The sequence below is a fragment of the Canis lupus genome, chromosome 9, assembly GCF_011100685.1.
Source record: "Canis lupus familiaris isolate Mischka breed German Shepherd chromosome 9, alternate assembly UU_Cfam_GSD_1.0, whole genome shotgun sequence".
Lineage (NCBI taxonomy): Eukaryota > Metazoa > Chordata > Mammalia > Carnivora > Canidae > Canis > Canis lupus.
The window spans coordinates 49123022-49150891 of record NC_049230.1 but is presented as its reverse complement, the minus strand read 5'-3'; the positions used below and the strand labels follow the sequence as shown (position 1 = coordinate 49150891).

General features: G+C 65.3%; 1 protein-coding gene across 9 annotated transcripts; it reads left to right on the top strand.

Annotated features, from left to right (window-relative positions):
- GPSM1 (G protein signaling modulator 1) lies at positions 1 to 27096 on the top strand. Of its 9 annotated transcripts, none has more exons than XM_038548765.1 (14): positions 1 to 217; positions 8335 to 8556; positions 9178 to 9313; positions 9917 to 10059; positions 10669 to 10792; positions 10898 to 11013; positions 11635 to 11790; positions 12523 to 12631; positions 13773 to 13896; positions 19058 to 19128; positions 19916 to 20092; positions 23857 to 24013; positions 24439 to 24647; positions 25592 to 25798. In XM_038548765.1, exons 2-14 carry the CDS (start codon positions 8336 to 8338, stop codon positions 25796 to 25798), a joined length of 1950 nt encoding a protein of 649 aa, XP_038404693.1. In that variant the 5' UTR covers positions 1 to 217; position 8335. The 9 variants fall into 9 exon arrangements, with proteins under 9 accessions (XP_038404693.1, XP_038404692.1, XP_038404694.1 ...); XM_038548764.1 differs by having other exon boundaries at positions 1 to 228; XM_038548766.1 differs by lacking the exon at positions 1 to 217 and adding an exon at positions 384 to 403.
- The last annotated feature ends 774 nt before the right edge of the window (positions 27097 to 27870 follow it).

Here is a 27870-nt window from a genome sequence, read left to right as displayed (position 1 = left end):
TTGCCTGTGGGCTGCATTCTGCTGAGGGTCCGGTGTGGAGGCCCTGGCATTTCCCTGACCTTGGGGCGGCTCCCCCAGGAGGGGCCGCAGAGCTCCCGAGGCAGGGAGCCCACTTCCTGCTCCCGGAGCTGGCACTGTCCCGTCAGGCCTCAGTGACTTTGCCAGGGTTTGGAGTCTTCTGGCGGCACCAGGACTGAGAACTGCAGGAAGGAACTGGGTGAGACCCAGGTGTGCCCTGAGGGCCTGCCATGTGCCCATTCCTAGGTCAGGCACTGCCCTGGAAAAGTGCCCTAAGGCCCGGCGGAGCCACGAGTGGGTGGCCAGGAGGCCGCAGGGTCAGGTCTCAGCCATCAGGGCTCCCAGGCGTTCACAGAGGAGGAGAGATCGCGCGCTGGGGTGCTGGGTATGGGCTGGTGGCTGGGGGGGGTGTGGGGGGGTGTGGGGGGGTGGGCCCAGTGTCCTTCCAGGTCCTCAGAGCCGTCCAGATTGCACACGTAAGACCGAGGTTGGGAGGGTGAGGGGGTGACCCCAGGTTTCAGGGGTGAGAAACAGTTGGGGGGCTGCCCAGTCCGGGCCACGCAGGCCCTGGTAAGTGTCCATCCCCTGGCTCCCTGGGTGCTCCCAAACCAGGGAGTCCACACGGGGCACAGAGCGGGCAGTTTGTCGCCAGGTCCCCAGGTGTCTCTAAAGGAGGCAGGGGGTCATCTCCCATGGCCAGCGCCCCTCCTCCCACCACCAGCCTGGAGAAGGAGTGGGCAGTTGGGGCTGGACAGCAGGATGGCGGGAGGGCAGCGGATGACCGAGGGGGGCTGGCTGCCTGCCAAGTCAAGGCAGGGCGCCTCAAACGGTCCCTGGAGCGGGTGGGCAGGCCGCCCCGCTGCACTGCGCCCCGACGCCCGCGGGTCCCCGCAGCTCTGCCCTCGGCGCGGGCGGGGGGGGGGGGCGGGGCGGGGCGGGGGGCGCGCTGGCTCCGAGGCCCCGCCCCCTCCCCCCCCCCCGCGGGCGGCGGTGACATCACGGCCACGGCGGGAGGGGCGGCGCCCCGCGCGCATCACTTCCTCGGCGCCTCCCGCGGGCGGGTGGACCGACCGACGGACGGACTGACGGTGCCGGCCGACGGGGACCGGCGCAGGGCGGCGCGAGCGGGGCAGTGCGCGCCCCTGGCCCTGGGCGACCCCGGCCCCATGGCCGGCCCGGCCCCGTCCGCCGCCGACGAGCTGCCCGGCCCGGCGCGGCGCCTCTACTCCAGGTAGGCTGGGCGGCCGGGGGGGCCTGCGGGGCCGGGCGGGGCCGGCGGGGTGCGCGGGGACGGGCGAGAGGCGGCAGGCCCCGAACAAAGGCTGCGGCGGGCGCACAACGTGGCGGGGACGCGCCCTCCCTGCGGGCTGGCGGCGGAGGCGCGGGGGAGGAGGGGTGCGGGGCGGGGGAGCCAGGGATGGGGCAGGGCCGCAGGGGGGTGGGCGCGGAGGGTGGGGGCCCTGGGGCTCCCGGGGCTTGTGCCCTTCTGAGTCCAGGGCTGGTGGGGGTCGGGGTGGTTGGCTGGGATGGGCTGCTGCTGGCTGGACCCCCCTCACCCGCACAGCGCCTTGGGACAGGGGGCGGGAGACCTACAGCTGTGCTCCTGACAGCTGGGTGGCCTGGCACAGCAGGTGTGTGGAGGGGGGCTGCCAGGAGCTTCCCCCGAGCTGGGCACCACCACCCCACTGCCCTGGTCTGGGTTCTCAGGAGGCAGCATGGCTGAAGGGATCGGGCTTCATCATGGGTGGGGCCTTGTCCCCCGAGGACCCACCAGGAATCTGGGGTTGGGGGGGTGCCGCAGGTTCGCATCCAGGCTGCAGAGCCAGCCAGCCAGGTGAGGTGTGTGCCTGCCTGAAAACGCACCTGCCTCGGGGCAGATTCATGGATGATGCCAGCGGTCCATGCTTTGTGCTCCGCACTCGTCAGGGATGACAGGGTGGCCCTGCCCACCTGCAGTGCATGCCTGCTTGGTGACTCCGGGCCCGTCCGGGGTGTTCCACACCGTGATGCCATGTGCCGGCCCCGGGCGGACACAAGGTCCTCTGAGGGGAACAGACTGCGCCAGGGACTGCACGGGCCCAGTCCAGCACTCAGCACCAGTGCTGGGCAGGGGCCACTCGCTGGTGGCAACTCCCACAGGCAGGCCTGGCTGCCTCTAGGGAGCCTGACCTGTCCCCAGCTCGCACGGACACCATCATCCTGGGACCTGGCAGCCTCCCCAGCTGCTGAGCCTTCCGAGGGCCTTGCCTTGCCTAAAAGGATCCTCCAGCCCCAGCTGGGCAGAGTGTCAGCAGCAAACCTCTGCTGGGCGCCACCCCCCTCACCCCCACCCCCACCCTGCAGAGTGAGGCCCTAGTGGCGAGTGAAAAGGAGGCCTTGCCACTCCTCCCACCTCGGTCTCTGTGCGACTGGCCAGAGACACAGCCTCCATTGTGTGGTCCCAGGATTGAGTGCCGAGCCCTGGCTGCTGGGCCCCATGGGGGCGGGGGTGTGCGGGTGGGTTTGCTGGCAGCTGACACTGGCAGCCCGCCCTGAGGATCTCCCCCCAGCACCCCTGTGGGAATGGCAGGACTTGATTGGGCAGCTCCCAGCCATGTGTGCGCACATGTGCGTCGGGGCTTTAGTCCTGGGAGACCTTGCACAGCTGAGCATGGGGCCGCATCATGCTCATGTCCACATCCAGCATCTTGGCTTGGGAGTCTGGGGTTGGGGCCCAGCAATAACACGCCAGACAGGACCCTAGCGGAGCTGTCCTGGGCAGGGACAGGCTCTGAGGGGATACCGGAGACGCCCTGGGCCCAGCCTGACATCCTTGCAAGCTGAGACCTGAGTTGAGCTCAAAGGGGCAAGCCTGACATAGATTTGGGGTGCATGGCCCCAAGCCCTCCGTGGCCTGTAAGGGCACCCCTAGGGAGTTTGTGTAGCCACAGCTCCAGGTGGGCAGGGCAGTGCCTGCTCAGAGCTGGCTTTGGGAGGCTGGCAGGCAGGGATGGGAGTCGGGGAGCCATGTGTGAGGGCATCCTGGATGGGTGGGGGCCTTTAGCTAGAGAGGAGGGAACTGCTTCCTCAGTCCAGCATCCTTGGGCCACAGTGGCTCGGGGCTGGAGGAAGGTGTCAGAGGGTCATCGGGCCAGGGAGCCCACCTGTGGCAGGGCAGCTGAGGGGTGCAGGGAGCCCGGCCTGTGGATGCCCCATGACAGGATCTACTTGATTCGACTACTCTGCCAATGGCTGTTTGTGGGGACCTCTGGGCTGGGCCTAGCATCCTGGCTCTCTTCCCATGCCAGATTCCTGCCTGGTGACACAGGGGTCTGGGGGACATGGGCTTGGAATGCACTCTGAGAGGGACTTGAGCCTGAGTGTGCCCATGAGCCCAACAAGTCCCCAGATGGGGCCCTGGGGAGGGTATTGGGTCAGGGAGACAGAGGCAGGTGAGGCCGTTAGTGCCCAGAATTCTGCTCTATGCCCCTGGGCCCACTTGCTGGGAGCAGGGGTTTGGGAGGGAGGGGCCTATGGGCCTGGGGGAAGTGGTACAGGGGGTGGGCAGGTGGCCAAGAGGTCCCTAAAAGTGAGGAGGCCCTGGGTGGTCCTCTCCCTGTTCCCTTCAGGTAAGCACCTGAGTGTTCTGGAACTGGGGAGGGAAGAGTGAATGGGGAGCACCCCCACTGTGGGGTGACATGTTAGAGGAGTGCCCCAGACATAAGGCGGCCAGACAGGAGTGTCCTCAGGAGCAGGTCGGGCACCCTGCCATCCACCTATCCCCACGCACCTCCTTCCACAGGTGCCTGCAGGCACTGGCCCTGGTAGGGCCTCTGGGGAATAATGGCCTGGCCCCAGGGCTCCCTGGAAAGACAACCCTCAGGTGCTTTCCTAAGCGAGGTGACACTCATGTCCCCCCACAGCAATACCTGTCCCACTGTGCTCCCCGCCCTGTGCTGTCCCGAAATTTCCATGTGGGAGTCAGGGTGGCTCTGCTTTGGGGGCAGTGGGATGGGGTGAGCCAGGGACCTGGAGCATCTGCTCAATGGCCCAGTCTGGGGGTGACATCCCTGGAGAGGGAGGACAGTGGATCCATTTAGCAGAGAATGGGGCCAAGGGGGATACAAGTGGTGGGAGCTGGGGGCCTGGCCTGGAGACCCATGATGCGTAGTGCTGGAGGACTGTGTAGGGTCTGTGGGATAGACGAGTGGGGACAGGGGCCCTGAAGGAGAGCAGAGCAGTTTGGTCCAAGTGAGACTGGGCTGATGGCTTCTCCTGGGATGCTGTCTTGCATGCCAAGGCCAGGCTAAAAGGGTGTGGGCTTAATGTGGTGGCCAGAATAGTAAGGCCGGCCCCCTGGGGAGTCGATAACCATTTTATTAACTGGTAAGCCTGCGGGCAAGCAGCAGGAGCTTGGCAGACAGTATCCTGCATCCTGGCCACTGTGGTCTGGCCACTGGAAGAGCTGGCCTGGTGGCCCTTGCAAGGAAGGGCACATTGGGCAGTCACAGCATGAGGGTGGATCGGTGCAGGGGGATTTGGTCCCCCTGGGGCAGGACCTCCACGGACCAGTCCCAGAGGTGTGGGGTCTAATCTCTGCTGGGCAGGTGGAGGACTGCGGGTCACCCGCGAGGCATCCATGTAGCCTGGATGACAGATCCCAGGTGGGAAGGCTGTCCCTCCCAGGGTAAGGGTGGTGAGGCTGCTGGGGCCCTGAGATCTCTGGCCAGCTCAGCCCAGACCTGCAGAGGGTCCCGTGCCCCCAGGATAGGGCTCTTGGTGGCCCTTGGGGTGGACAGGCCGTCTGGAGGCTCCAGGCAGCCCTGCAGCGGGGACGTGGAGGCAGTGGGCAGGAAGGCCAGCTCCACAAACCGGCACTGGAGTGAGTGGTCCAGGGTGGCTGCAGACCAGCATGTCCTTGGGGTACACGGGCAATGCCAGGAGATAGGACCAATACCCACAGGCCTGCAGGGGCGGTGTGGGGAGACAGAGGCCCCAGAATCTTCTTCACTAAGCAGGGTCCTGGGCCTGGCCAGGCTGGGCACGTCTCAGGGGAGACAGGAGAGGGTAGGGAGAGGGTAGCCTGCAGTTCAGGCGGGTCCTGGGAGGCAGAGTAGGGGGCCTAGTGTTGATGTGCGGGTGCAGGGTTGGGGGCCCAGCTTGTTAATAGGAGCTGGATAAAAAGGAGGTGATGCAGGCCCTGCCCTGTACCTGAGCTGTCCTGAGGAGTGGACAGGCGTCCTGAGGGGTAGACAGGCAGCATCGGAGAAGCCTCGGGGCAGGGAGGAGGGTGCTTGGTCGGGACACTCTTGGGAATAGGGCCTGGTGAGGCTGGCAGCCTGGGACCAGGTCCTCCCACCTGTGCTCACCTGCCAGGCCCCCCTTGCCCCCCCCCCCCCAGTGGCCAGGGCCTACAGAGCTGAAGCTGGCGCTGGCCCTGGCACCTGCCTTGACTTTGTATCTCTGGAATGGCCTTTGCCCTGGGCCTCGCACTCGCCCTTTGACTCGGGTTCCTCCATATGCTCTGCTCTGACTAGCTTTGGGGAGCAGGGCCCAACCTGGCTCCCCAGTTCCCTCTGATCTCAGAGCTGTACCCCCTCCTCTTCCCAGGGTCCAGAGCCTTGGAGGCCTCTGCTGCCCCAGTGCCTGTTGCCAAGCCAGGCAAGTGGCCTGGCAGAGTCTCCACCCCGCGCCCCACCCCCCCCTGCAACCCAGACCTGCCCTCTCTGCTGACGATGCTGATCCCCTGCTCTGAGCTGCCCTGATCCCTTGATCCATCTCAGTTGCTGGAGGCCCCAGACACCCTGCCTAAGGACCTGGGGTCTCTTGGAAGCCAGAGCCTTTGGCCCACCACTCTGGGGTGGGTGGAGGCAGGGGACCACGAGGCGGGCACATCCCCAGGGCCAGCAGCCCGGGTGGGGCAGTTGTCGGCAGGCCTGGAGGGAGGCCTGGAGCCCCAAGATGCCGGCTGCCTCCACGGAGACCCAGCCTGTGGCCCTGAGCTTGGCAGAGAAGGCTGTCTGCAAGGTGGTGTATGGCGCCCCCCGTCCCCGCCCCCTGCTACTGCCCGTGGGCCTGGAGCTGTGGCTGCATGTGCAGAAGATGCGCAACCTGCGGAGGAAGAGGTGCGGTGGGCAGTGGGGCAGGGGCCGTGGAGGTCAGGGTCTGGAGGGTCTCGGGCCAAGTGGAGGACACCTGCCTGCCACCTCCTCACATTGCTGGGCCCGTGTGGGACCTGCCCGTATGTGATTCAGGATGCTGTGTTGGGCACCCCCTCACTGTGCCCCTGGGCCCTTGACACAACCTCTCCCACGGTGATGGTAAGGACACATGTCTAGGCAGGAACGCTGGGCTGGGGAGGCCACTCCCCCAGTCGTGTCTGTCAGCCAGCAGGGTGTGCTGGGCTCAGGACCCAGCAATGTCAGACTCCAGGCCCCCGTCCTCCCAAGTCACCTGGGAGGAGAGATCACTCAGCCGCATCAGAGAGCTAGTGCCAGCTGGGTGAGGACGAGCCGCCCTTAGTTAAGGAGCCGTCTGCACGGTGGTGGCCAGGCCAGGGGATGGCTGCTGGGGGCTCCTGCCATATGGCATCCGATGTACCTTCCCAGAGTGTGGTGGGTAGGAGGCCGAGACCCTGGACCCCAGCTCTCCGAGAGGCCACCCAGGCTCTGCTTGAGTCTGGAGGGTGCAGGGCAACGCCAGGTCCTGGAGCCCACTCTCCACTGGGGAGTCCAGGCTGGGCCAGGGGCACTGTGACGGAGACCTCCCACAGAGAGCCCTGAGTCCGTGTGGTGTGGGGCTGTTTGGTACGCCGTCTTGTTGGAAATGTGTAAAGTGCCCATTTTCTTGACGATGTGGGAGTCAGGTGGACAGGGCACTCTGGTTTGTATCAGCAGGCTATGTGGGCAAAACGGCTGAGAAGTATGGCTGTGGGCAGATTTGTTTGTTGAGAGGATATGTGTGATTCTCCTCCAGTAACTGCTGGTCACTGGGGGGACATGGCCAATTTGGTGTGGACACCTTGAATTACCCTGCAGGCTTTCCCTGGACCCCGGTGACTGGGGTTGGCCCTTGGCCATGCAGAACGTGTCTCTCACTTTTCCAGGGCCATGTATGTGGCCACTGGGCCCCTCCTGCCACCTGCCTGGGTGCCCTGCAGCCTGGAGCCCCACTCTTCCCACCCTAGGGCAGGGCAATGTGCCAGGCCTTGAGGCTGGAACCCACAGGACCAGCTGGAATAGGGCAGAGGAGGAGACCGAGGTTCTAGGTGGTGATGTGTCCTACCCGGGACCCCACAGCAGGGAGAGCTGGAACCAGGGCCAGCCTGATCAAGTGACTGCCCACACAAGGCTCTTCTGACAGCCCTGTCCTTGGGGCAGCTCACCCAAGGCCCAGGGGTCGTGGGGCCCGCAGTGAGCAGGGCCCAGGTAACAGCTGGGGGGCTTGGACCCCACCTTGGGGGCTAGCAGGGCCTAAGGGTAAGGGGCTGCTTCTCTGAGGCCCCTGCCCAAAGGTCGGGAGAGGAAGCCTCCAGCAAGGGCACTGGTTGTCCCATGGAACCCCGGGCTCTTGCAGTTGGGCTGGGTTCAGGGCCAGGAACCTGGAGCAGTTTCCCACGGGTCCAGGGGTCGTCCATCCCGGGATGGGCCCTGTCATGTCCTCTTGCAGTAGCGCCATGGGGATGGGGAGACCTGGGAGGTGACCAGCTGAGCACTTAGCCCGTGGGGCTGGCTGACCCTTGGCTCCCATACAGCCATGCCCCCGAAGGATGGGAGGCGAGGACAGATGATGGCTGAGCCCCCAGCTGCCCACAGAGACCTTGGAGGGCGGGGCCCACCCTAGGACATAGGATGCAGTCAGCTCCTGCCCATGTGGCCTTGACCAGTTTTCTCTGAATCTCCCAAGGCCTCGGCTGTCCTGGGTGAGAATCAGGGCCTGCCACGGGCTGCTGTGGCTGCTCTGGAGGAGGGACGTGGCCCCAGGCCTGGGGGGCCCTCGTCCAGGTGCCCGAGACTTCTTGAAGGCTGTGGCCACCGTGGCCTGAGGGTCTTGCTATGGTCACAGACTCATGCCTCTTCCTGGGCTGAGCCCCGGGAGCGTGAGGGGTGTGCAGTGCAGCTGGGGCACAAGTGAGCCCACCTGGGGACAGGCACAGCACTGGAGCTGGCACTCGCTTCCAGGCAGTCCTCCAAAGACATTTCCGACTGTGTGCACAGGGATGGAGGGGGCCACCGCTCCCCGAGGGCCTCGTGGTCCTGGTGACACCTGGGCAGGGAGCACAAAGGCCCCGTGGGACCACGCAAGAGGTAGGCGGTGACTTGTGTCCCCTGCGCGCAGGATGGAGGCCTCGTGCCTGGAGCTTGCCCTGGAGGGGGAGCGTCTCTGCAAGGCTGGGGATTTCAAGGCGGGCGCGGCCTTCTTTGAGGCAGCGGTGCAGGTGGGCACCGAGGATCTGAAGACGCTGAGTGCCATCTACAGCCAGCTAGGCAACGCCTACTTCTACCTGAAGGAGTACGGCCGGGCGCTGGAGTACCACAGGCACGACCTGCTGCTGGCCCGGTGAGGTGCCCTGCGTGTGTCTGGGGAGCTCAGGGTGCCCAGGACCCCGGGGCGGGGGGGGGAGGACCGCACAGTGCCCCCGGCAGCGCATGTTGTCTCTCTGTCGGCCCGTGTTCCCAGCGTGTCCGCCTGCCCAACTCCGGAACCCCGTGCACACCTGTGTGTGGGCTCCATAGGCCTCACTGTTCTCTGGCCTCCAGGCCTGGGCCCGAGCTGCTCTTGCCCTGGAACACGCTCTGCTCCTCCTGTACGTGGGCAGTGGGTGCCCCACAGGCCCTTCCCTGGCCAGCAAGCCCCTGACGGCCCCTGACACCCAACCAGCCTGTCAGAAGTTATTCACACCACCGGGCCCCATGGCTCTCCCGGGTTCCATCCGGGCACCTCCCCAGGCCCTGACAGTGGCAGGCTGGGCCCAGCAGAGAAGTGACCCTCCCCTGCTCAAGCAGGGCTCCCGACCCGAGGGGCCCTCCCCACCCACCCCAGAACCTCAGCCCAGCATGGCCCCCATCGGCCCAGGGCTGGTCCTGCCAGGCCTCCCCTACCCTCACCTGGGCTTCCTGCAGCCCGCAGCATCCTGAGCCTGGCCTTTGGCCTGGCCGCACACTGCCCCCTGCCCTCCAGGACCATCGGTGACCGCATGGGGGAGGCCAAGGCCAGTGGAAACCTGGGGAACACGCTCAAGGTCCTGGGCCGCTTTGACGAGGCCGTCGTCTGCTGCCAGCGGCACCTGGACATCGCCCAGGAGCAGGGGGACAAGGTGGGTCAGCAGCTTCCAGGGCAGCTGCCCCTCCCAACCCCATGACCCGGGGCCTCATGGGAGGAGGATGGAAGAGTGACCCCTGACACACTGCAGGGCTGAGTCCCTAGCTCCCCATCCCCCATGTCAACTCTTCCTCTCACCGACCTCTCCCAGTCTGGCTCCAGAGGGAGGCAGGGTGGCGTGGCAGCTGGGGATAGAGTCGCTCTGGGCCTAGCTCTGTGCCAGACCTTAGGCTGTCCCACTCAGTAACCTCCCTCCATGACCCTGTGACATAAGCACAGACGAGGAAACATGATGGCTTGCCCCACGTCGTATCTCATGGCAACCGGGCCCGGCTGGGAGCGCCCTCCTTCCCCTGGCACCACACAGAGGCCTGGCCACCCTGACGGCAGAGACTGAGGGCTGTGGGTACCGGATGTGGCTGCACCTCCTCTGCTGAGTCGGTCCCAGGGTCGTTTGGTTGCCTCATCCTCTGTCCACAGAATGGCAGTCACGTGCCAGCACCCCCACCCCTCCTTGGGGCCCCAGGCCTACCTCAGCATCCACACTTGCCTTTGGGGCTGTGTCTGTGGGTCCCCCCAATGTCGGTGCTGCCCTCAGGTCGGGGAGGCGAGGGCACTGTACAACATCGGCAACGTCTACCACGCCAAGGGCAAGCAGCTGTCCTGGAATGCTGCCCAGGACCCCGGGCACCTGCCACCCGACGTCCGGGAGCCACTGCGCAGAGCCTCCGAGTTCTATGAGTGAGTGGGGCGGACAGGGGCACCTGCAGAACCAGCGGACCGGGCTTTGTCCACGCTCTCCTGGCGCTTCCCGGGCCACTGCCACTGGCCCAGGCCCAGAGCACCCATGTCCACCCCATCACCTCTCCACCAAGCCCGCGTGGTGCTGGCCAGTTGACTCTCCTTCCCCACCCCCCCCACTGGCCCCGTCCTCAGGGCCTGCGGGGAGTGCACCAAGCCTCCTGCCGCTTCCCTGTGCGTCAGTCCCCCACCCAGTGCAGAGAAGCAGGGAAAGCACCAAGCAGAAGCCATGGGTGGCGTTTAGAAAGCACATGGCTGGAAGGGGGGCAGGGACATCGGCCAAGCCTCGTGGGTGGGAGAACCTTGCCCCTGAAAACCAGAGTGGGGCAGGCGAGCCCCGGATGCAGGCCTTGGAGCTCATGGTACCTGCTGGCAGTGGCACCAGAGCTGGGGGGCCCACCCTGAGCGGCCCTCATTCTGGGGCACACTCCTGGGAGGAACCGAGCAGAGGACACCTGTCCGTCACCCTCTAGGCTAGGCGGGTGGGTCACAGGGCCCCTGCTTCCCGGGCATTGAGAGGGACACAGCTCAGATGGATGCGACCCCCAGGAGGAATCTGTCCCTGGTGAAGGAGTTGGGTGACCGGGCGGCCCAGGGCAGAGCCTACGGCAACCTAGGCAACACCCACTACCTGCTGGGCAGCTTCATGGAGGCCACAGCCTTCCACAAGGAGGTGAGTGCACTGTGGGGCCCCCAGCCACCGTGTCTGTGCGTCTGTCATCCACATCGGGTCCCGCGGCTACTCTGTAACCACCCAGCCTTGGGTCTGTATCCTCAGCGCCTGGCCATTGCTAAGGAATTCGGAGATAAGGCAGCCGAGAGGAGGGCCTACAGCAACCTGGGGAACGCCCACATCTTTCTGGGGCGCTTTGACGTGGCCGCCGAGTACTACAAGTAGGCAGGCCTGCCCCCCAACCCCTGCCCACCTCCCCACCCACCCCCACCCCTGCCCGCCCCCACCTGCCCAGCCCGGGGGCCAGGTGGGGGGTTCTGGCCTGTGTCCTAGGGCTATCAAGGGCAGAAAGCACCACAGCCCCTTCCCTTGGTACGTGCTGGCAGAGGCCACTGTGTGCCGGGGACACAGTTGGCCACAGCTCGGGGCTTTCTGATGCTAGCTGTGGGGGGGAACCCCCAAAATGTCTTTACTCCCCACGATAGCTCTGAGTGCACGTATGATCCTTGTACGGACTCAGAAGGTCAGGACCATGTGGGCTCCTGGGAGTCCCTGACCTGTGCCCGGGGAGCCCTGTGAACCATCTGCAGAGCGGTGGCCACCATGTAGAGACTGGGTCATCGGCCCCAGGTCCCGGGCTGAGCTTTACCATCCTGAATCAGGAGCCCGGGCTGGGCTGTGTTGTCCCCCAGCCCTCTATGGAGACTCTGGTGGGATCCTGGGGCTGAGGTCACAGAGCAGGTGGGCTGCATCTGCATCGCCCACTGCCCACCCCTCAGATGAGGGCCATGCACAGTGCCACGCCCCCTCCATTTGGGACTGACCCTCTGTCCTCTCTGCAGGAAGACACTGCAGCTGTCCCGGCAGCTCAAGGACCAGGCAGTGGAGGCACAGGCATGCTACAGCCTGGGCAACACGTACACGCTGCTGCAGGACTACGAGCGCGCAGCTGAGTACCACCTGCGGCACCTGCTCATCGCCCAGGAACTGGCTGACAGGTTAATGGGGGGTGGGGGTCAGGCCTGGCCCACAGGCCTCCAGACAGTCCTTGAGCTGCAAACTGCTTTCAGCGTGGCCCTGCCCTGCTGCCGAGCACCAGGAGGCCTCTCCGAGCAGGACGGCCTGCCTGGCCTCAGCCTCCCTCTGCCATTGGGCCATGCCGTCCCGAGTGGGACCGCATGAGACCAGGTGGGTGCCGGCTGGCCACCTGTGGTGACCGTCAGGGTAGGCTGGTTGGGGATCAGCCCCCTGAGCACCCCGTGTCTGCGTAGCCTCAGTCTCTCAGGAGACACAGAAGTATCCTACATGCATGGGTGTGGGGTGGGCGGCCAGGGCAGGGGCAAAGGGGCTGCTGGCAGGCTACTCTGTTGGGAGGCTCCAAGTGGCTGGCCCTTGCTCTGGCGGGCGATGGCGCTCTGGAACTAGATGGTGACGGCTGTGGATCAGAAGTACACACAGAGCTGAGCATATGCCCAAGTGGTTAAATTTATGTTTTGTGATTTTTCACCTTAATTGAAAGATTGATGACCTGAGGGACTGCCCCTACCTCCTGCCCCCACACCCAAGGGTGGAGGAGAGCCTCACTGGCTGGTAGGGGACAAGCGAGACCCGCAGGAGCCCCAGGCCTGCCGGCTCTGCTCCTGTCACAATGGGCCCGAAAACCGGGGGCTGGTGGGTGGGCTGGCGGGCCTGGGGGCTACAGATGTGAACTCAGTGTCCCACCCTGGCAGAGTGGGTGAGGGCCGGGCGTGCTGGAGTTTGGGGAATGCCTACGTGTCCATGGGGAGCCCGGCGCAGGCCCTAACTTTCGCCAAGAAGCACTTGGAGATCTCCCAGGAGGTAAGCCAGGCCCGCCCTCCTGCCCTCCCCAGCCAGTGCCTTAGCGGCCCTTGGAGGTCTCCAGGCGCTGCCTGGCCCACTTTGGACCAGGCTAGGTGCCTCCGTGCACTCTGGGCTCCTGCCGGCACTCCTCCTCATCCTCTCCAGGCTGTTGCACGCTGGCCCTGCCCTCAGAGGCCTAGTGGCTGCTTCTCTGCCGTAGCCAGGGGGTGCGACAGGGGAGGGGGCCCTGTTTGCACCCCTAGAGTGTTAGCATTCCCTGTGGGCCGACCCTTGACCACGTCCTCTGTCCCTGATGGAACTGGGCCGGGCCAAGGTGGAAATGACCTGCCACAGGCAGCCCAGGGCACGAAGGCATGGCCGCCCCTGGGGGCCCCTCCTTTGCAACTCCCTAGCTGGACATCTCCTTAGGGATGGGACAGGGTCTCTGAGGGCCTGTCCACGCAGGACCCTCCCACTATGGTCAGCGCAGCCCCTGATCACAGGGCCATTACAGGTGGCCTCCTGTGTCCTGGGTCTTTATCTCAGCCCTACACTCCTTGGGCCCCAGTGGCACCTCCTTCCAGCACACGCCTAGTGCCTGCCCTGACCCACCATAGCCCCAAGCCTGAGTGGGCAAGACCCATAGGAGCCCAAGTGGTAGGGGGAACAGGGAAGCTTGGGTCAGAAGAGTCCCCCTGGGGCCACCAGCAGGGCTGGCCCCCATGTTCCCCCTCACCCGCGCCCCCAGAGCTCCACTGGAGGTCCAGCCACGCCCCACCCCCCGCTAGTTCTTGGGCAGTGCACATCACCCCTCTGTGACAGGGCCCTCCTGTTGAGCCTCTGCTCTGAGCTAGGGGCCTGCGGGGTGCATGGGTGGCTCAAGAGACTGGGAAAGGTGGAGTCTGGGGCAGGCCACCCACCTTTGGGCGGGTGCTCAGGAAGGAGTGCCCCACGTGGCACAAGGCTGGCTGCCTGAGGCCCCAGGTGCTCCCGGGGTGTGAAGGGGGCCCACGTGGCCCCCCTCACCCAGGGACAAACACCCAGCCTCCACCCCTGAGGCGTAGTGAGGCCCAGTTTCCTTGGAGGCTGGAGGCTCAGTGGCTGTCCACAGGAGCCTCCCAGCCCACCTGCCCGCTAACCTGGCCCTGCTTGGCTCTAGATCGGGGACCGCAATGGGGAGCTCACCGCCCGCATGAACGTGGCGCAGCTACAGCTGGTGCTGGGCCGGCTGACCAGCCCAGCGGCCACAGAGAAACCGGACCTGGCTGGCTACGAGGCCCAAGGTGAGCCCCCAGGCTGGGTGGGCAGGGGCATGGCAGGAGGACCACCCAGGGTACGTGGGCCTTGGGGCAGTGCTGGTCTCTGGCAGTCTACTAGGAGGTGGGCTCTGCCCCCCGACAGGAGACTCTCTGACAGAGCTGCCCAGTAAAGGTGGTAAGCCCCCTTCCCTGGGGGTGTCTGCCTCTGCCCCACTTCTCCGCCCTGCCCTGGAGCTCCCCGTGGGGGTGGAGGGTGACTGGGTGTCCAGGGTGCTCAGGGCACAGAGGGAGGGGCTTGTTCCCCCAGGGCAAGTTAGGAATCGGGACTGGAAAGTACAGGGGACAGGGACAGTGTGGGAAACATGTGGCCTGGATGTGAGGCCTCCAGGCCAGGGCTTCATGGTCGCTGGGGCAGTGAGGGCCCATAGTCACCCTGAGCCCCCCAGTTTATCACCCTGTGACACTGTGGCCCGCATGAGGAGGAGGAGAGGGCCACTTGCTGCCCCTGATTTAGAGCTCCACTGGCTCCAGGCTGAGGGCTGGGCCTAGGGGCCGCAGTAGCCAGAGAGGCCTAGAGCCCTGCTCGTGCTCAGGGTGCTAATCAGGTGAGGCCCGGGAGGAGCCAAGGCAGCTATAATGACCTCATTCACAGGCCGCTGGTTGCCCCATACAGTCAACATTGTCAGGCACACAGGGGCACGCAAGGACAGAATGTTCCTTGTAGAGCAAATGGATAAAAAGTACGGGGCCTGGGGAGGGGTGGGGTGGGCACCCTGAGCTGGCTTCCCAAATTGCTGTAGGTGGGTAGGGTGGGGCAGGCTCCGCTTGGGGGCTAGCTACCCCCTCCCTGCCTGCATGGACCCCGACCTCTGGTTTTTGAGTTTGGGGGCAGTCTGGCCCGAATCCCCTTGTGGCTGTGTTCCTCAGGGGTGCCTGCCCTGCCCCCGCCCCAGGAGCCCTCCAGGCCTGCTGAGGATGAGGCCGGGGAGGACGAGGCCAGGGAAGTAGCTCTGGGCTACAGCAGGGCTTCTGTGGGTTTCTAGGAATGGCCTGTCCTGGGAAATGGGGCACATGAGTCACCCCCCGCCCCCAGACTGAGGACAGAAGTGAGGATGCGAGGCTTCTGGGATCTTCAGCCACCTTTGTTTTGGGGTGCTGTGGCTGAAGGGGATGGGATGGAGGAGAGCTCAAGGGGCAGGACTTTCCTGAGCGTGGGCGGCTCTGCTTGGAGCCCCTGGCCTTGCACGCCTCGGCCTTGGCCTTGGAGGAGCCCAGCAGCAAGGGGGGGCAGGGCTGGCCTGGGCTTCTGGATAGGCTCCCGTGGGGCTCTCCTGCCATCCTCCTTCGGAGCTGAGGAAAGGCGGGTACATCACGAGAACAAGGAGGCTCTGTCCACCCCACACCCAGACCCTTCCCAGCCAGGGCTCCCGGAAGCCCCCTCCCTGCCAGGCTGCCCGCAGATGCTGGGCTGCCGGCTGTCCTCCGGAGCCACCCACTCAGGCCCATGGAGGCTGGTGTGGGGGCCCCGGGCCGCCTATGCAACTGCTGGAGGCAGCGAGGTGCCCTGAGTCTGGGTGGCCCTTCAGGAGACCCCGGCCCAGGTGAGCCTCACTTACTGGGTGTACACGGAGTGGGGTGGTAGCCTGGCCCAGTGTCCAGAAACGAGCCTGAAAACTGACCCTCACGGCGCGGGGGAGGGTATGGGGGGGCACTTGTATGTGCACAGCCTGTCAGTCTTGGGGAGAGGTGAAGGGGCCAGGGGAGCCCTGGGAGACGTGTTAGTGGGGCTCACATTCTGGGGCCCTGGGAGGAGGCCCAGGCCTCCAGAGGATGAGCGCAGCTTCAGCGAGGAGGGTGGGGCCGCGGTGGGTGGGGCCTGGCTGGCTAGCCCAAGGCCGGACCCAGAGGGGTTTTCCCCCTGTCCTGATAAAGACAAGGGCCCTTTCTGCGGCTGGAGAACCCAGAACTGGCTATGGCTCAGTTTGTAGGTGGATCTCACCAGCCTTGCAACCCTCATCCCAGCAGAGGCCCCAGAAGGAGTCTGGGTGGGCGGGGGCCCTCCCTGCCACTGCTGCCTGGGCCTGGGTCAGTCCTTCCAGGTCTCCTGCTAACTAGCTGACCTGGTGATCTGCCCCAGCTGTGCCCCATTGTCCCCATCTGGGAACTGGGCCCACTGCTTGTCCTGAGGATAGTGCCTGGCAGAGGATAAGGGCACTCCCTGGGAGTAGACACCTCACCATCCATCCACACTTGGCATTTATCCTGCAGTCCGTTCACAGGCCAGGCACTGGGACACACGGACTGTCCTCGTGTCTGTCCCTTCTCTGGCCGCTCCTGCCTCAACCTCCTGGAGCTTGCCAAGTGGGCCTGACTTCCCACATCCTGACCCTGGCTCTGCCCCTCCATGCCCTGTGACCTTGGCTGGTGATCACTTTTCTTGAGCCCCAGCATCCACAGTCCTGGGAGGGCAGTCAGACATGACAGTTCCTGGAAGCCCTGGACAGGGCCCCATAGATAAGCGCCAGGAAACACTACCTGCTGGTCATCAGGGAGTGGGTCCAGCGAAGGTGGCCAGAGATGACAAGTGTGCGGTGAACCTTAGTGAACAGATAAGAGGCTATGGCTGTTTGGGAGGAAAGAATGGCCATGAGGCTGGGTGCAAGTGTGCGTGGCCATGTGGGGGCCACTCCCCGTGAGCTCAGGCTGCGGATGAAACACCACAGACCAGGTGGCTTAACCATATGGATGTTTACTTCCCACAGTTCTGGAGGCCAGAGGCCCAAGAGCAGAGGGCCAGCACGATGGGGTCCCGGTTTACAGATGGAGTGGGGGGCCTGGGGTTGGTGGGAGCTCTGTGGTGTTTTCTCATAAGGGCACTCACCTCGACACTGGGGCCACCCTCGTGACCTGGGGTCACCCCAATAACCTCTCAAGGCTGCACTTCCTGGTGTCAGTGCGTTGGAGTTTGGGTCTTCAGCCTGGGACATGGGGGACACAATCGTTCGTTCAGTAGTGGTGACTTGTGAGCAAGGACTTGAAGGGGAGGAGGGAGTGAGCCTGAAATTAGATGGAAGACAGCTCTGCAGAGACCCTGGGGCCTGCACAAGCCCAGCTGGGAAGAGCTTTGGGAGGGCTGAGCCCCTCCCCGTGTCAGTCCCCCCTCTACCCCCCCCCCCCCCCCCGCAGGGTGAGCAGAGGAAGAAGATCCCACTCAGGCCCTGTGGGCGTGTCTCTGGGGCAAAGGGAGGAACAGGGAGGCAGGCTCAGATCCCAGCAAGGTGAGAAGGGGTCGCATTCTGGATTCGTTCCGAAGGCAGAGCAGCTGGGATCCTGGACATTGGGATGGATGGACAGTAGGAGGAGCTGGAAGGACACAGCCCAGCAGTTAGGAAGCCGGGTTGCCCGGCCCAGGTGTGCCGGGCTGCACATAGGAGGGGCGGGGGGCGCATCGCGAGCCTGCTGGGAACAGAAGCAATGATAATGACGAGGGAGCCGGTCAGACTCAAGCAGGAGTGGGGTGATGCTCAGGGAAGTTTCCAGACCTCACCCTCACTCTCGGGGTGGGCAGGACGGGAAGCCCGCTAGCATTGCTCTGGCTTGAATGCTGCAGTGAGGGCAGCATACCATCCAGACAGAGGGTGCATTTAGCCAGGCTCAGGGGGCCCTGGGGGGACCCGCCCTGGAGCCGGACACATGCTGTGCGTCACAGGGGCGTTTCAGCCTCCACCACAGCCTGGGCCGGACCGTCCAGCCAGTCGGGGCCCCACGGACCCGGTGGGGAAATTGAATATGCCCCTGGGTGTGAGGGGGCAGCCAGCCTGCCCATGGCGGGAGATGGAGCTGGCCTGTCACCGGCCGCGGTGAGTAAAGGGCCAGCACATAGTCCTGCCGGTCCCGACAGGGCCACCCCACTGTCCCCAAACTACTCCCAGGGCTGGGTGGTGCCCAGGCCCCGGCTGGTGTTGGATGATCCCACAGTTTCCTCAGAGCTGCCAGTCTGCTCCAGGGGGTGCTGGGCTGCGGGGAGCCCTGCTCCAGCTCCTTTGGCCTCACAGCACAGAGTCAGGCTGTGTGCCCAGAGGCTGCCGGCCAGAGGCTGTTTGCAGTGGGCAGAGGCAGGCCTGGCACTGACCACCTCAGCCGAAGGGAAGCGGGAGGGGGGAGTGGGAGGGACGGACAGCCCCAGGTCCCGGACCCGCAGGGCCACTGATGCTTCCTGGAGCTGGCCACCTGGGACAGCAGCCACCAACGCCCCTTCTCCGATCATCACTGTTTTTCCACCCAAGGCCTCTGGAGAGTGGGGAGCAGGGGGTAGCATTCTCAGAACCTGGAGGTCAGGACAGGGACTAGGGCTCGGCTACCCGCACCATCCCCTTGGACACCTGCCCAGCTCTTAGGAAGCCTGGGGCATCTGGTTTGGGCTAGTCTGAACACCTGTGCTCCTGAACCAGCTCCTCTTCCCCTTGGGGACCAGATGTCAGGCAGCAGGTGTGGCCCAGGGTGGGGTTGGGGTGCACACCCCATACTGTCTGCTGCAGGCGTCTGTAGGGCGGCTTAGTGTCACATGTGGAGCTCAGTGTAGTGCAGGGGTGGCCACAGAAGGCAAGCCTTCCTCACGATGCAGCCTGTGGGTGTGCACAATGTGCCAGGCGCTGTAAAATGCTTCCATGGGTTCCTGTTGCATGGCCAGCTGCACACCTGCAGGTCCTGTGTGATGGGTGGGACATGGGTTCAAGGTGCGGTGGTGCCGAGACAGGACCCTGGAGCATCTGCCAGCACCAGAGGCCTCGCACATGCCTTCTTATACCCAGCACGTGTCTGCAGCAGGAGGGGCGCTTAGCTCCGGGGAGGACCTGGCTGCCCCCATGCGTGTAGATGAAGGGGTGAACTGAGTGCAGCTGATCGGGGTGTGAGGCCCCATCTGCATGGAGGTAGGGAAAGCATTCCAGGAGAGGACGTCACTGAGGCCGGTGGGGAAGCCAGGCCTGGGTTAGGAGCTCAGACACGACCTGTGGGGAGCACCAAGGCCAGGCCTGGCTGCCTGTCCAGCCCAGGGGTACAGGGTCATGCGGACATTGCATACGGTGTCTGCCTCCATGGGGGACAGTGAAGTGGGAGGTTCACCTGCCAGCCCACCTCCTGGCCAGGGGTCAGTGCCAGGCTGATAAGGCCCACTGTCTTTCAGGTGCCAGGCCCAAGAGGACACAGAGGCTGAGTGCAGAGACCTGGGGCCTGCTGAGGCTCCCCCTGGAGCGGGTGAGTGGGCTGAGGACGGACGGCTGGGGCCCCAGGGCTAGAGGGCAGCCGTCCGCAGTTAGAGGCTGAGCACGGGCATTGGGTTCATGAGGCCGGTGCAGGGCTTGCAGGGCTGCCCCCACCCACCCTATTCTTGTCTGTGTCCCATCCCCGCCACCAGTGACCAAGGCACCCTCCACAGCCGGAGACGCTGGACCGGCCATCGGCCCCCAGAGAAGCCCCCACAGGCCCTGTCCCCTCCCACTTCATCTCAGGGTCCCACCAGCCACATTCCCAGTCCTGGCCGGCCCCCACTCCTGTCTACTACCTGCCCCCTCAGACTCTGCCTCATGGGGAAGCCGAGCTGTTACAAGTGGACCAGCAAGGCCTTGGCAAACCCCCCACCAAAGCCAGGCAGGGTAGGGCTCCGGGTCCACTCTGTACCTGCCAGAGGTAGGTGCTGTGTAGCCCCAGGGGATGAGCTAACCTCTCTGAGCTTCTGGTTCCTCCGATGTGGATTGGTTTCAGGCATAGGTGCCCATCGGGAAGTCTGTTGAGGGACGAGGCTTGGGGCTGCCGTGGTCACTCATTGCTCCACGTGGGGTCAGCCATCTAGCTCCTCCAGGCCCCAGCCCTACCTCTCCTTCCCCCCAGGCCCTGTCTTCATCTGGCACCCAAGTGCCCAGGTGTGTGTCTGTGGGTCAGGGCCGCTGCATCTGCCAGCCTCCCTGGGGTCCTGGGACGGGGAGCGTCGGTTCGGGATTACTGGCCACCCCCGCCCATGCCTGGCCTTCCTCCCCCTCCCCAGGAGCAGAATGGAGACAGCCACCAGGTGGGGGAGTGGCGGGGGCCGGGCAGGGACATGCTCCCTCTCCCCATGAGGAGCAGGAAGTACCAGGAGGGGCTGGAGGCTACCGAGAGGCCCCGAGAGGGCGGCCACTCCCCGCTGGACAGCGCGGACGTCCGGGTGCAGGTGCCTCGCACGGTAGGCGACCTCTCCTGGGATGCCATCCCGTGCAGCAGACCTGGGCCAGGCCAGGCCACCCCCAGGGGCAGAGGCCACACGGTCCTGTGTCATCCCCAGGCCCACTGAGCGCAGGGCACAGGGCACTTGGTGCAGAAACAGCGTTCCATCAGTTATATCCGGCCTTGGTGAGGCCCAGGCCACAGAGAAACTGGACCGGAGGCCTTGTGGGTGAAGGTCTGCAGGGCAGCCTTGGGGGAGCCTTGGGGGAGCACAGGCCCCGGGCCCCGCCAGTTGCCCTGGTACAGGCTGATGGGGGACAGAGGGATGGGCCTCCTGCTGCCTGGCCAGTGTCCCTCTGTGTCCAGGAGGCAGGGTTGGCCTGTCTGGGCTGCTGGAAGCCATTGGGGTTTAGAAGGCAGCGGAGCCCAGGTTCAGAGGTCAGCCCAGAACACCCCACCCCATGCACTGGGCTCCAAATCTCTGGGAATTACTCTAAAAATAGTTTCCTCCAATGGCTTAATCAGCACCTTCCAGCATGGGCACGTGCTGGGTATGCCTAGCCCCACACGGCTGCTGTGTGCCCGTCTCCCCCGCCAGGCTTGGAGGGCCTCTGCCAGCCCTCACACTGCCCCTCAGCCTGCCAGCCAGAGTCGTGTCCGTGGAGTGAGGGGTGAGCACGGTGGGGCCACTGTCCCCATCACATGGGGGTTTGGGGTCTAAGATGGTGTGGTTGGGTGTCGTCAAGGGCCCCGGGCCCTCCACCCGGGCAGGACTTGGGGGGTGGGGCTGGGTCAGCCCCAAAGGTCAGCATCCACCTAGAAAGGATCTGGCAGGGGGCCCCTCAAACACTAGGGAGCTGTAGCAGGCTTTGGGACAGGAAGGCCCTTTCCAGCTGGTGACTTGGCCCCCAACTGGTGACCTGGCCCTGGCCAGGTCCCTGTTGTCGCCACGGTGGGGCGGGGGTGGGGGGCTTCTAGCAAATATGCTCGGGCTTGCCACAAGTACTGCGTTCAGAGGAGCCCTAGGAGGGGAAAGTGAGGCATGGGGCAGCACAGAAGCTAGCCTGAGGGCATCCAGCTAGGAATGGTGCAGCCGGGGGTCCCAGCGCAGCCCCTTGGAGAGCGCCACCAGGCTCCAGGCCATGTGTGCCTCTGGAGGGAATTTTGGTGGCAGAGCCCAAGCCTGGGCGCACTGGGGGGCTGGAGCCCAGTGCCAGGCTGGTCCCCTGCCCCGCAGACACTGGCCCGGCTCCCCGCGGCCAGACCTCCCACCACCCAGGGCTCTGCGCAACAGGAAGGCCCTGGGGATGTCTCCATGCCGTCCGTCCTCCCCTCCTGGCTGGTCCCCTGGATGCCCTGGGTGGGGAAAGCACCCCACAGCGAGCGGCACGGGGTGGGGTGGGCCACGAGGGCCCTGGGGCTGCCAGCAGTTCTGGCTGCGTGGGGAGTGGCCGCGAGGCCCATGCCCGTGGGAGAGGCCGGCTCTTTCTGGCTTTTCGCCCGGCCCAGGAGGCCCCAGCCTCGGGAGTCGGGGTTGAAAGGAGAGGTGGCTTTCCCGGGCGGACCGGCTCTGGAAGGAAGGCGGCCCGTCAGCCAACTACAGCTTTCCACATAGGTTCCGTCCCCCTGGCCCTCCGACAGGGCCCCTCCAGGCCGGGCGGGAGTCCTTGTCCTGGAAATAATCTGAGTGTTTACAGAGCGTGCGCGCGCGCGCGTGTGTGTGTGTGTGTGTGTGTGTGTGCGTGCTGCGCGCACTTGTCTACATGTGCGCGCTAGAACCCGGGCGAGCAAGTGAGCGCCGTGGGGGGGTCAGGGGCCAGGGCGGGGCTGGCGCTCCCCCAGGGCCTATTTAAGCGCTGAGCTAACGGGGGCAGCACAGGCGCCACGCGGTCGTGAACAGCACACAGGGAGCGGCAGATCCGGCGTGAGTGTGGGGTCCCCTCTGCGGAGGCTCAGGGAACGCGGGGCCTGCATGACGCTGGCAGGGGGCAGAGCCCAGCTGCCCATCTTGTCCGCTGCAGGACCACCCACCCTGGCCAGCAGGCAGGAGGGCTGCGCAGGGGCAGCCCGGGGCCAGGGGGTGCAGGGAGTTTGCGAGCCCCTGGCTGGAAGTCCAGCAGGAAGGGCTCGGAGAATCTGGGATAGAAGGAGCCAGAGCCAGGCAAAGGGGAGGTGGAAGCCTGACCTGCGAGGGCCCAGGTGGCCTTGCTGTCCAGAGCTCCCCCTGTGGGAGGCTCCTGTGGCCTCAGCCCCAAATCCCCCAGACCAGGGAGGCCGTGGCCCTTCTCAGGTGGTGGCAGATGGCTGTGCCCCTGGAACCCAAACTCAGCCCAGGGCAGGTGGGAGGAGTGCCGGGAGCCCAGGGTGACCGCCCTTCCAGGAGCAGCCTGGCTCTGTTCAGCTGGCCACAGGCCACCCGGGGTCCCCTGTAGTGGGCTGGGGCCTACCCCACACCCTCCTGGGGACGCAGGGCCCCTCTGCCCTCGACACCAGTTTTCCTTTCGCTCTGGGCTCCATGGGGTCTTGGGCCAGGACGTGGGACAGCACAGCCGCGAGTTGAGGCTTCCTGAACTATCTCCAGCCTTGGCTCCAGGCCTGCCCTGGTGGGACAGGGGTGTGGTCTGTCCTGTGAGCTCCGGCCAGCTGGTGTGGCTCATGCATGAGCTGTGCTGTTACCACCTGCTCTTGGCCTTTGGGGAGCCCAAGGCAGGCGTGTTTGGGGGAGTGTCCCCCACCCGCCCCTTGGAGGCATGCAGCCTCCCCTGCCTCAGGACCCTCCTCCACAGTGGCCTCTGAGGTTGTCAGCCAGCACCCAGTAGTGACATCTTGCTGTCGTGGTCTCTCCATGAGCCCAGCTCTGAGCGACCCCAGGAGCACCCCCCCCCCGCAGCTGACTGGTGGACAGGCCAGGGCTGGGTGGGGGACACTAGCATCAGAGGGGAGGTGCCTGGAAGCCATCCCCTTCATCAGTCAGCCCTCAGGGCCCTGGACCGGATGCGGATGGGGTGAGGCTGCTGGGGGGACCCACCCTGACCCTGCCCTTCTGGGGGCTCCAAGAGACCACCACCTCCAGCCTCCCCTGTGTAGATGTGTAAACTGAGGCCCAGAGTGGGAGTGGGTTTGCCCAAGGTCACATGGCCCCTTGGGACTCAGGCAGGCCCAGTGGCCTGCTCACCTGCTTCTCATTCCCCCGTCCCCTACCCGGCCCCATCAGGGGGGCTTGCCTAGACCTAGCAGGTTGCCCAGGTCAGCCCTCCCCAGCCCCCCAGAGCAGACCTTGGGCACCTCACTAGCACGTGCAGGGGGAGGCTGGGGGATGTGAACACCTTCTCTTTAGCCTGAACACCCCACACCAGGATCACAGCCTCTACAGGCTCTGTTTTCTGGGCCTGCCCACAGGTCTGGTACCAATCTCCAGAAGGGGTGGGACTGGGGTGGAACAGAGGAGCCCTCACCTCCCCCAGCTGTGGTTCCTTGCTTTTGATGATGTGACCTGATGGTGCTGGCAGCCCCAGGGCCACTATCACCACTGCCAGGGTCCCAGCACAGGCCAGTGTCCTGTGTAAAGTAGCCAGTGAGGCTTCCTGCCTGGTCACTCACACATTCAGCAGACACTGGTGAGTGCTGTGCTGGGTGCCAGGCCCCAGAGGTGTAGGCACAGGAGGGGCTCACTGCAGGGCGCTGACACTGTGGGACAGTCCCCCCCGGGGGGGGGCGGGGGGCTGGTGACCCGCATGGGGCCCCTGTGGCCGAATGCAAGCCAATGTGGACACTCTCCCCCAGAGTATCCCTCGGGCACCGTCCTCCGATGAGGAGTGCTTCTTTGACCTGCTGAGCAAGTTCCAGAGCAGCCGAATGGATGACCAGCGCTGTCCCCTGGAGGAGGGCCAACCTGGGGCTGCAGAGGCCACAGCCGCCCCCACCCCGGAGGAGAGGGTCGGTGAGTGCCCCCGGGGACGCGCTGCATGTGCTGCACTCCATCCCCACTCCCAGCCCCCAGGCTGGTGGCCCCGGGAGCCCTCACTCCTGAGGGGCGGGGAGACCAGCTGCAGAGGTGCCCCCTGTCACCACAAGCTCCCTGTCCCCCGCCTCGCCCAGAGCCGCATCCTGAGAAGCGTGTAATCATCCCCGTCCTCCGGAACAAGCAGTGTCAGGGTGCGTCATGGGTGCAGAGCGGGCGTGGGAAGCCAGGCCTCCCTCCTGTCACTTCAGCACCCCCTGGGGGAGGGGGGGACGTGGGGCCTGTGGCAGGGACAGCCGAGGCCGGCTCCCAACACCGCTGGGAGCCCCACGCCCCCGAGAGTGTGGAGGGAAGGCCTGGCTCGGGCCTGATCAAGCCCGTGGGCCCCCGGCCTTGCCCTGCAGCCCAGCCCTCGCTGACGGCCTCCCCGCAGACCGAGGAGCTGCTGGACCTCATTGCCAGCTCCCAGAGCCGCCGGCTGGACGACCAGCGTGCCAGTGTGGGCAGCCTGCCTGGGCTGCGTGTCACCCACAGCAACCTGGGTCGTCTGCGCGGGGATGGGGACCCCCAGGAGCCGGGGGATGAGTTCTTCAACATGCTCATCAAGTGCCAGGTGGGCCTGCGGCTGGGGAAGCTGGGTGCTCACCCCCGCCCACCCCGGCCCCAGGGGGCTCCGGCTTGTCTCTGTCAGGCTGATTCAGCCGGTGTGGCCAGGTGCCTGCGGGTGCTCAGACCTGAGGCCCTGCTGCCAGGGCCCCAAAGGCCACCCGGACATACTCAGGCTGGCTGCTCCTTACCGGCAGGGGGGCCAGTTAGGGGGCGCCAGGCCCCCTAGGGTGTGGCCTTGGCCCAGATGGCACCCCCAAGCCGGGAGGGCAGGAGGGCTCTCCTCGTCGTGGGGTCCGGCTGCCTGCCCCCCTAGGCAGGACAAGATGATGGACGGGATGTCAGGGATCCTGTGAAAGGCTGCAAGAAGGGCAGCTCCATGGCTGGCCTGGGACAGTGTGGTTTCCAGATGTGACGTTCATTCCCACAGAGCAGAGGGAAGCGCAGCCCTGGGCGAGTCCAAAAATCCTCAAAACCGGCCCTTGTGGCAAACCCCTGCACCTCTGACCCCCCTGCTTGCATGGTCCAGCAACTGCACCAGCTCCCGGCCCTTCTGCTCCAGAGCCTGCACAGAAGCCCAAATGCCCCCACAGCTCCCACCCAGTCCCAGCACCCTGGCCTGATGGGGTGCCCTGCAGAGCTCTGTGCCCCAGCTCCCAAGCTCCTGAACACTTAACTGTCGGGTGATCTTAGGCGCAGTGGTGGTCTTGGGTAGGCCCCGCAGCCCCATGCCCGGCAGTCACTCAGCCCTCACCCCGGGGGGCCCAGCCAGAGGCCTCGGAGTCAAGGCATTACCTGCGGAGCTAGTCTTACCGGTAGATGCCGAGGTGGCCTGACCAGCCCTCCTGAGCTGGCGCCGCCCAGATCAGCAGCCCCTGCCCAGGTGGTGTCCCCGAGACCGCTGACCACCGGGCCCTCCGACACCACCAACCCACGTGTCTGTCTACCCAGTCCTCCAGGATCGATGACCAGCGCTGCCCGCCTCCTGACGTGCTGCCCCGAGGCCCCACCATGCCCGACGAGGATTTCTTCAGCCTCATTCAGAGGGTGCAGGCCAAGCGGATGGATGAGCAGCGGGTGGACCTTGCTGGGAGCCCAGAGCAAGAGGCGGATGGGAGCCCTGAGCCCCGGCAGCAGTGCCAGCCTGGTGCCAGCTAAGACTCCATAGCCTCAGCCAGGCTGGCCCCACCCCAACTCCTGGACTTGGGGCCAGGGGGCTTACACCTGTGATGCCCACGGCCCCTCGAGAAGCCCGTTCCTCTGGAGGCCATGGCTGGGTGCAGGCTCTGCACCCTCTGGCCCTTCCCGCTGTGCAGATGCTAGGCACGGCCCTCACGCTGTTCCCTCCCAGGGTGGCAGGCTCAGGCAGGGCTGCCCTGGGCGTGCGGGCTCACCCCAGTCCTGGACCTGCCCCTCCCCGCCCTGGGTCCGGCCTGCTGCTTGTTGGTCCCCAAACCCTCAAAGGCCTCTCCCCGCCCTGCCCAGCTCCATCCCTCCGTAGCGCCCAGCAGATGTGAAGACAGCTGCCTCCCCTGTGCCCCCGAGGGCTATTCTAAAGCCTTTGCTGTGGTGTCTGCCAGTGACACGGACGTTTTTGTCCTCCCAAAGGGGGTCCCAGGGGTGACGGAGCAGACATGCTGGCCCTGCCCCCTCACCCCTCCTCGGGCCACAGCATCAGAAAGCCTGGAGCCTGACGAGGCCATGCTGCCAGGCCAGGGCCAGGTCGCCATGCCCTGGGCACTCAGCCCCCAGCCCCAGCTGGCATCCAGCCCCGAGCAGGGAGAAGGCAAGGGTGGGGCTGAGCCGGGACACCCCTCGGCTCCAGCCCCAAAGCCCAGAGACACAGCGGCCTGGTTCTGGACACCAGCCAGCAGCAAAGTCAGCACCCTGACCACACCAGGAGTGGACAGCAGGAATGGGCCCCCAGGTGAGCACCCAGCCCTCCACTGGGCAGATGACATTACTGCCTTCTTGTGGGGAGGGTCCGGTGCCCACACGCCCACGTTGGCCCGTGGGCCAGGGTAGGAGGCCAGTGCTCCAGGGGCTGTGGCCACAGCTCTCGTGCAGGCCCCTGCCTTGGCCAGCCACCAGCCCCTCCAGCGAGTTCCTGGCCCCACAGCACAGCCCCTAGGGCATGAGGGGCGCCTCCTCCCCAGGGGGCGCCCCAGCTGGGCTCCTCGGTCTTTCTCAGTGGCTCTCCAAGTATGGGGAGGCTGCTGGACCCCCATCCACCTGCAGTGCAGCCTGGGGCCCAGGGGCCATGCCCCGAAGGGTATGGGTGGGGGCCCAGGTGCGGGGTCAGATGCACAACACAGGCTTCTTCTTGGCCGCCCCACATACTTGAATGTACATGCATATTTATTGCTCACATGTGTTTGCCATGCTGTCAGTGGGTCCTTTCCAACCCAAGGTACATTTTTTTGTTTTTCCCAAAAAAATAAAGTCTGCCAAGTGAATGCTGTGTCAGAACTAGTGCTAATGATGAGGGGAGGTTGGTCTTTTGGGGGGGCCCCAGGTGACGGATCTTATGTGGGTAAGCGAGCCTACACTGTGCAAAGGGCCTGGGCCACCACCCTGCTCCAAGCACACAAGCAAGGTGACCTAGCCAGTGATGCGAGCACCTGCAATGGCGCCAGCCAGCCACTTGGTGGCAGGTTGGGACCCTTGTTCACCTGGCTGTGGCGTCTATCCTGACTGGGCAAAGTCACAGGTGGTCCAGGTGCCCACTCGCCTTTCCAGTCCCGAGTCCTCCCCAGTTAGAGCTGTGGCCCACCCACCCAGGACGTGCTTGGGGCCACAGAGCAAAGGAGGTGCAGAGTGCCCATGACCTCACACCCTGAGCCCTGCTGGCTGAGGAGAGCAATGGAGCCATCTTCAAAGAGGGGAAGTTGGTGTGGGGAGGACACCCCCAAGCAGAGACCCCCAACCCCAGAGCTGTGTCCCCAGAGGCATGGTGCAGCATCCGGGAACTGGGCGAGGCAGGAGGCGTCACTTCACTCCTTGTGACCGGCTGCATGGTAGGGTGGTAGTGGGGGAGACCCCTGAGGTGAGGGTGGCACGAGGAGGACAAGACAGGTGGGAAGGGAGTCTGCAGGGAGGAGCTGCAGTCAGGGCACACCTGCCCAGCGAGACCCTCCAGGGCTCCCCACCCAACCGTTCTTGGCGCTCTGAGAAGCCTCCACAGCAAGTACCACGGGGTGCCACGCTCCTTCTTGGTGGTTGCCCTGGGA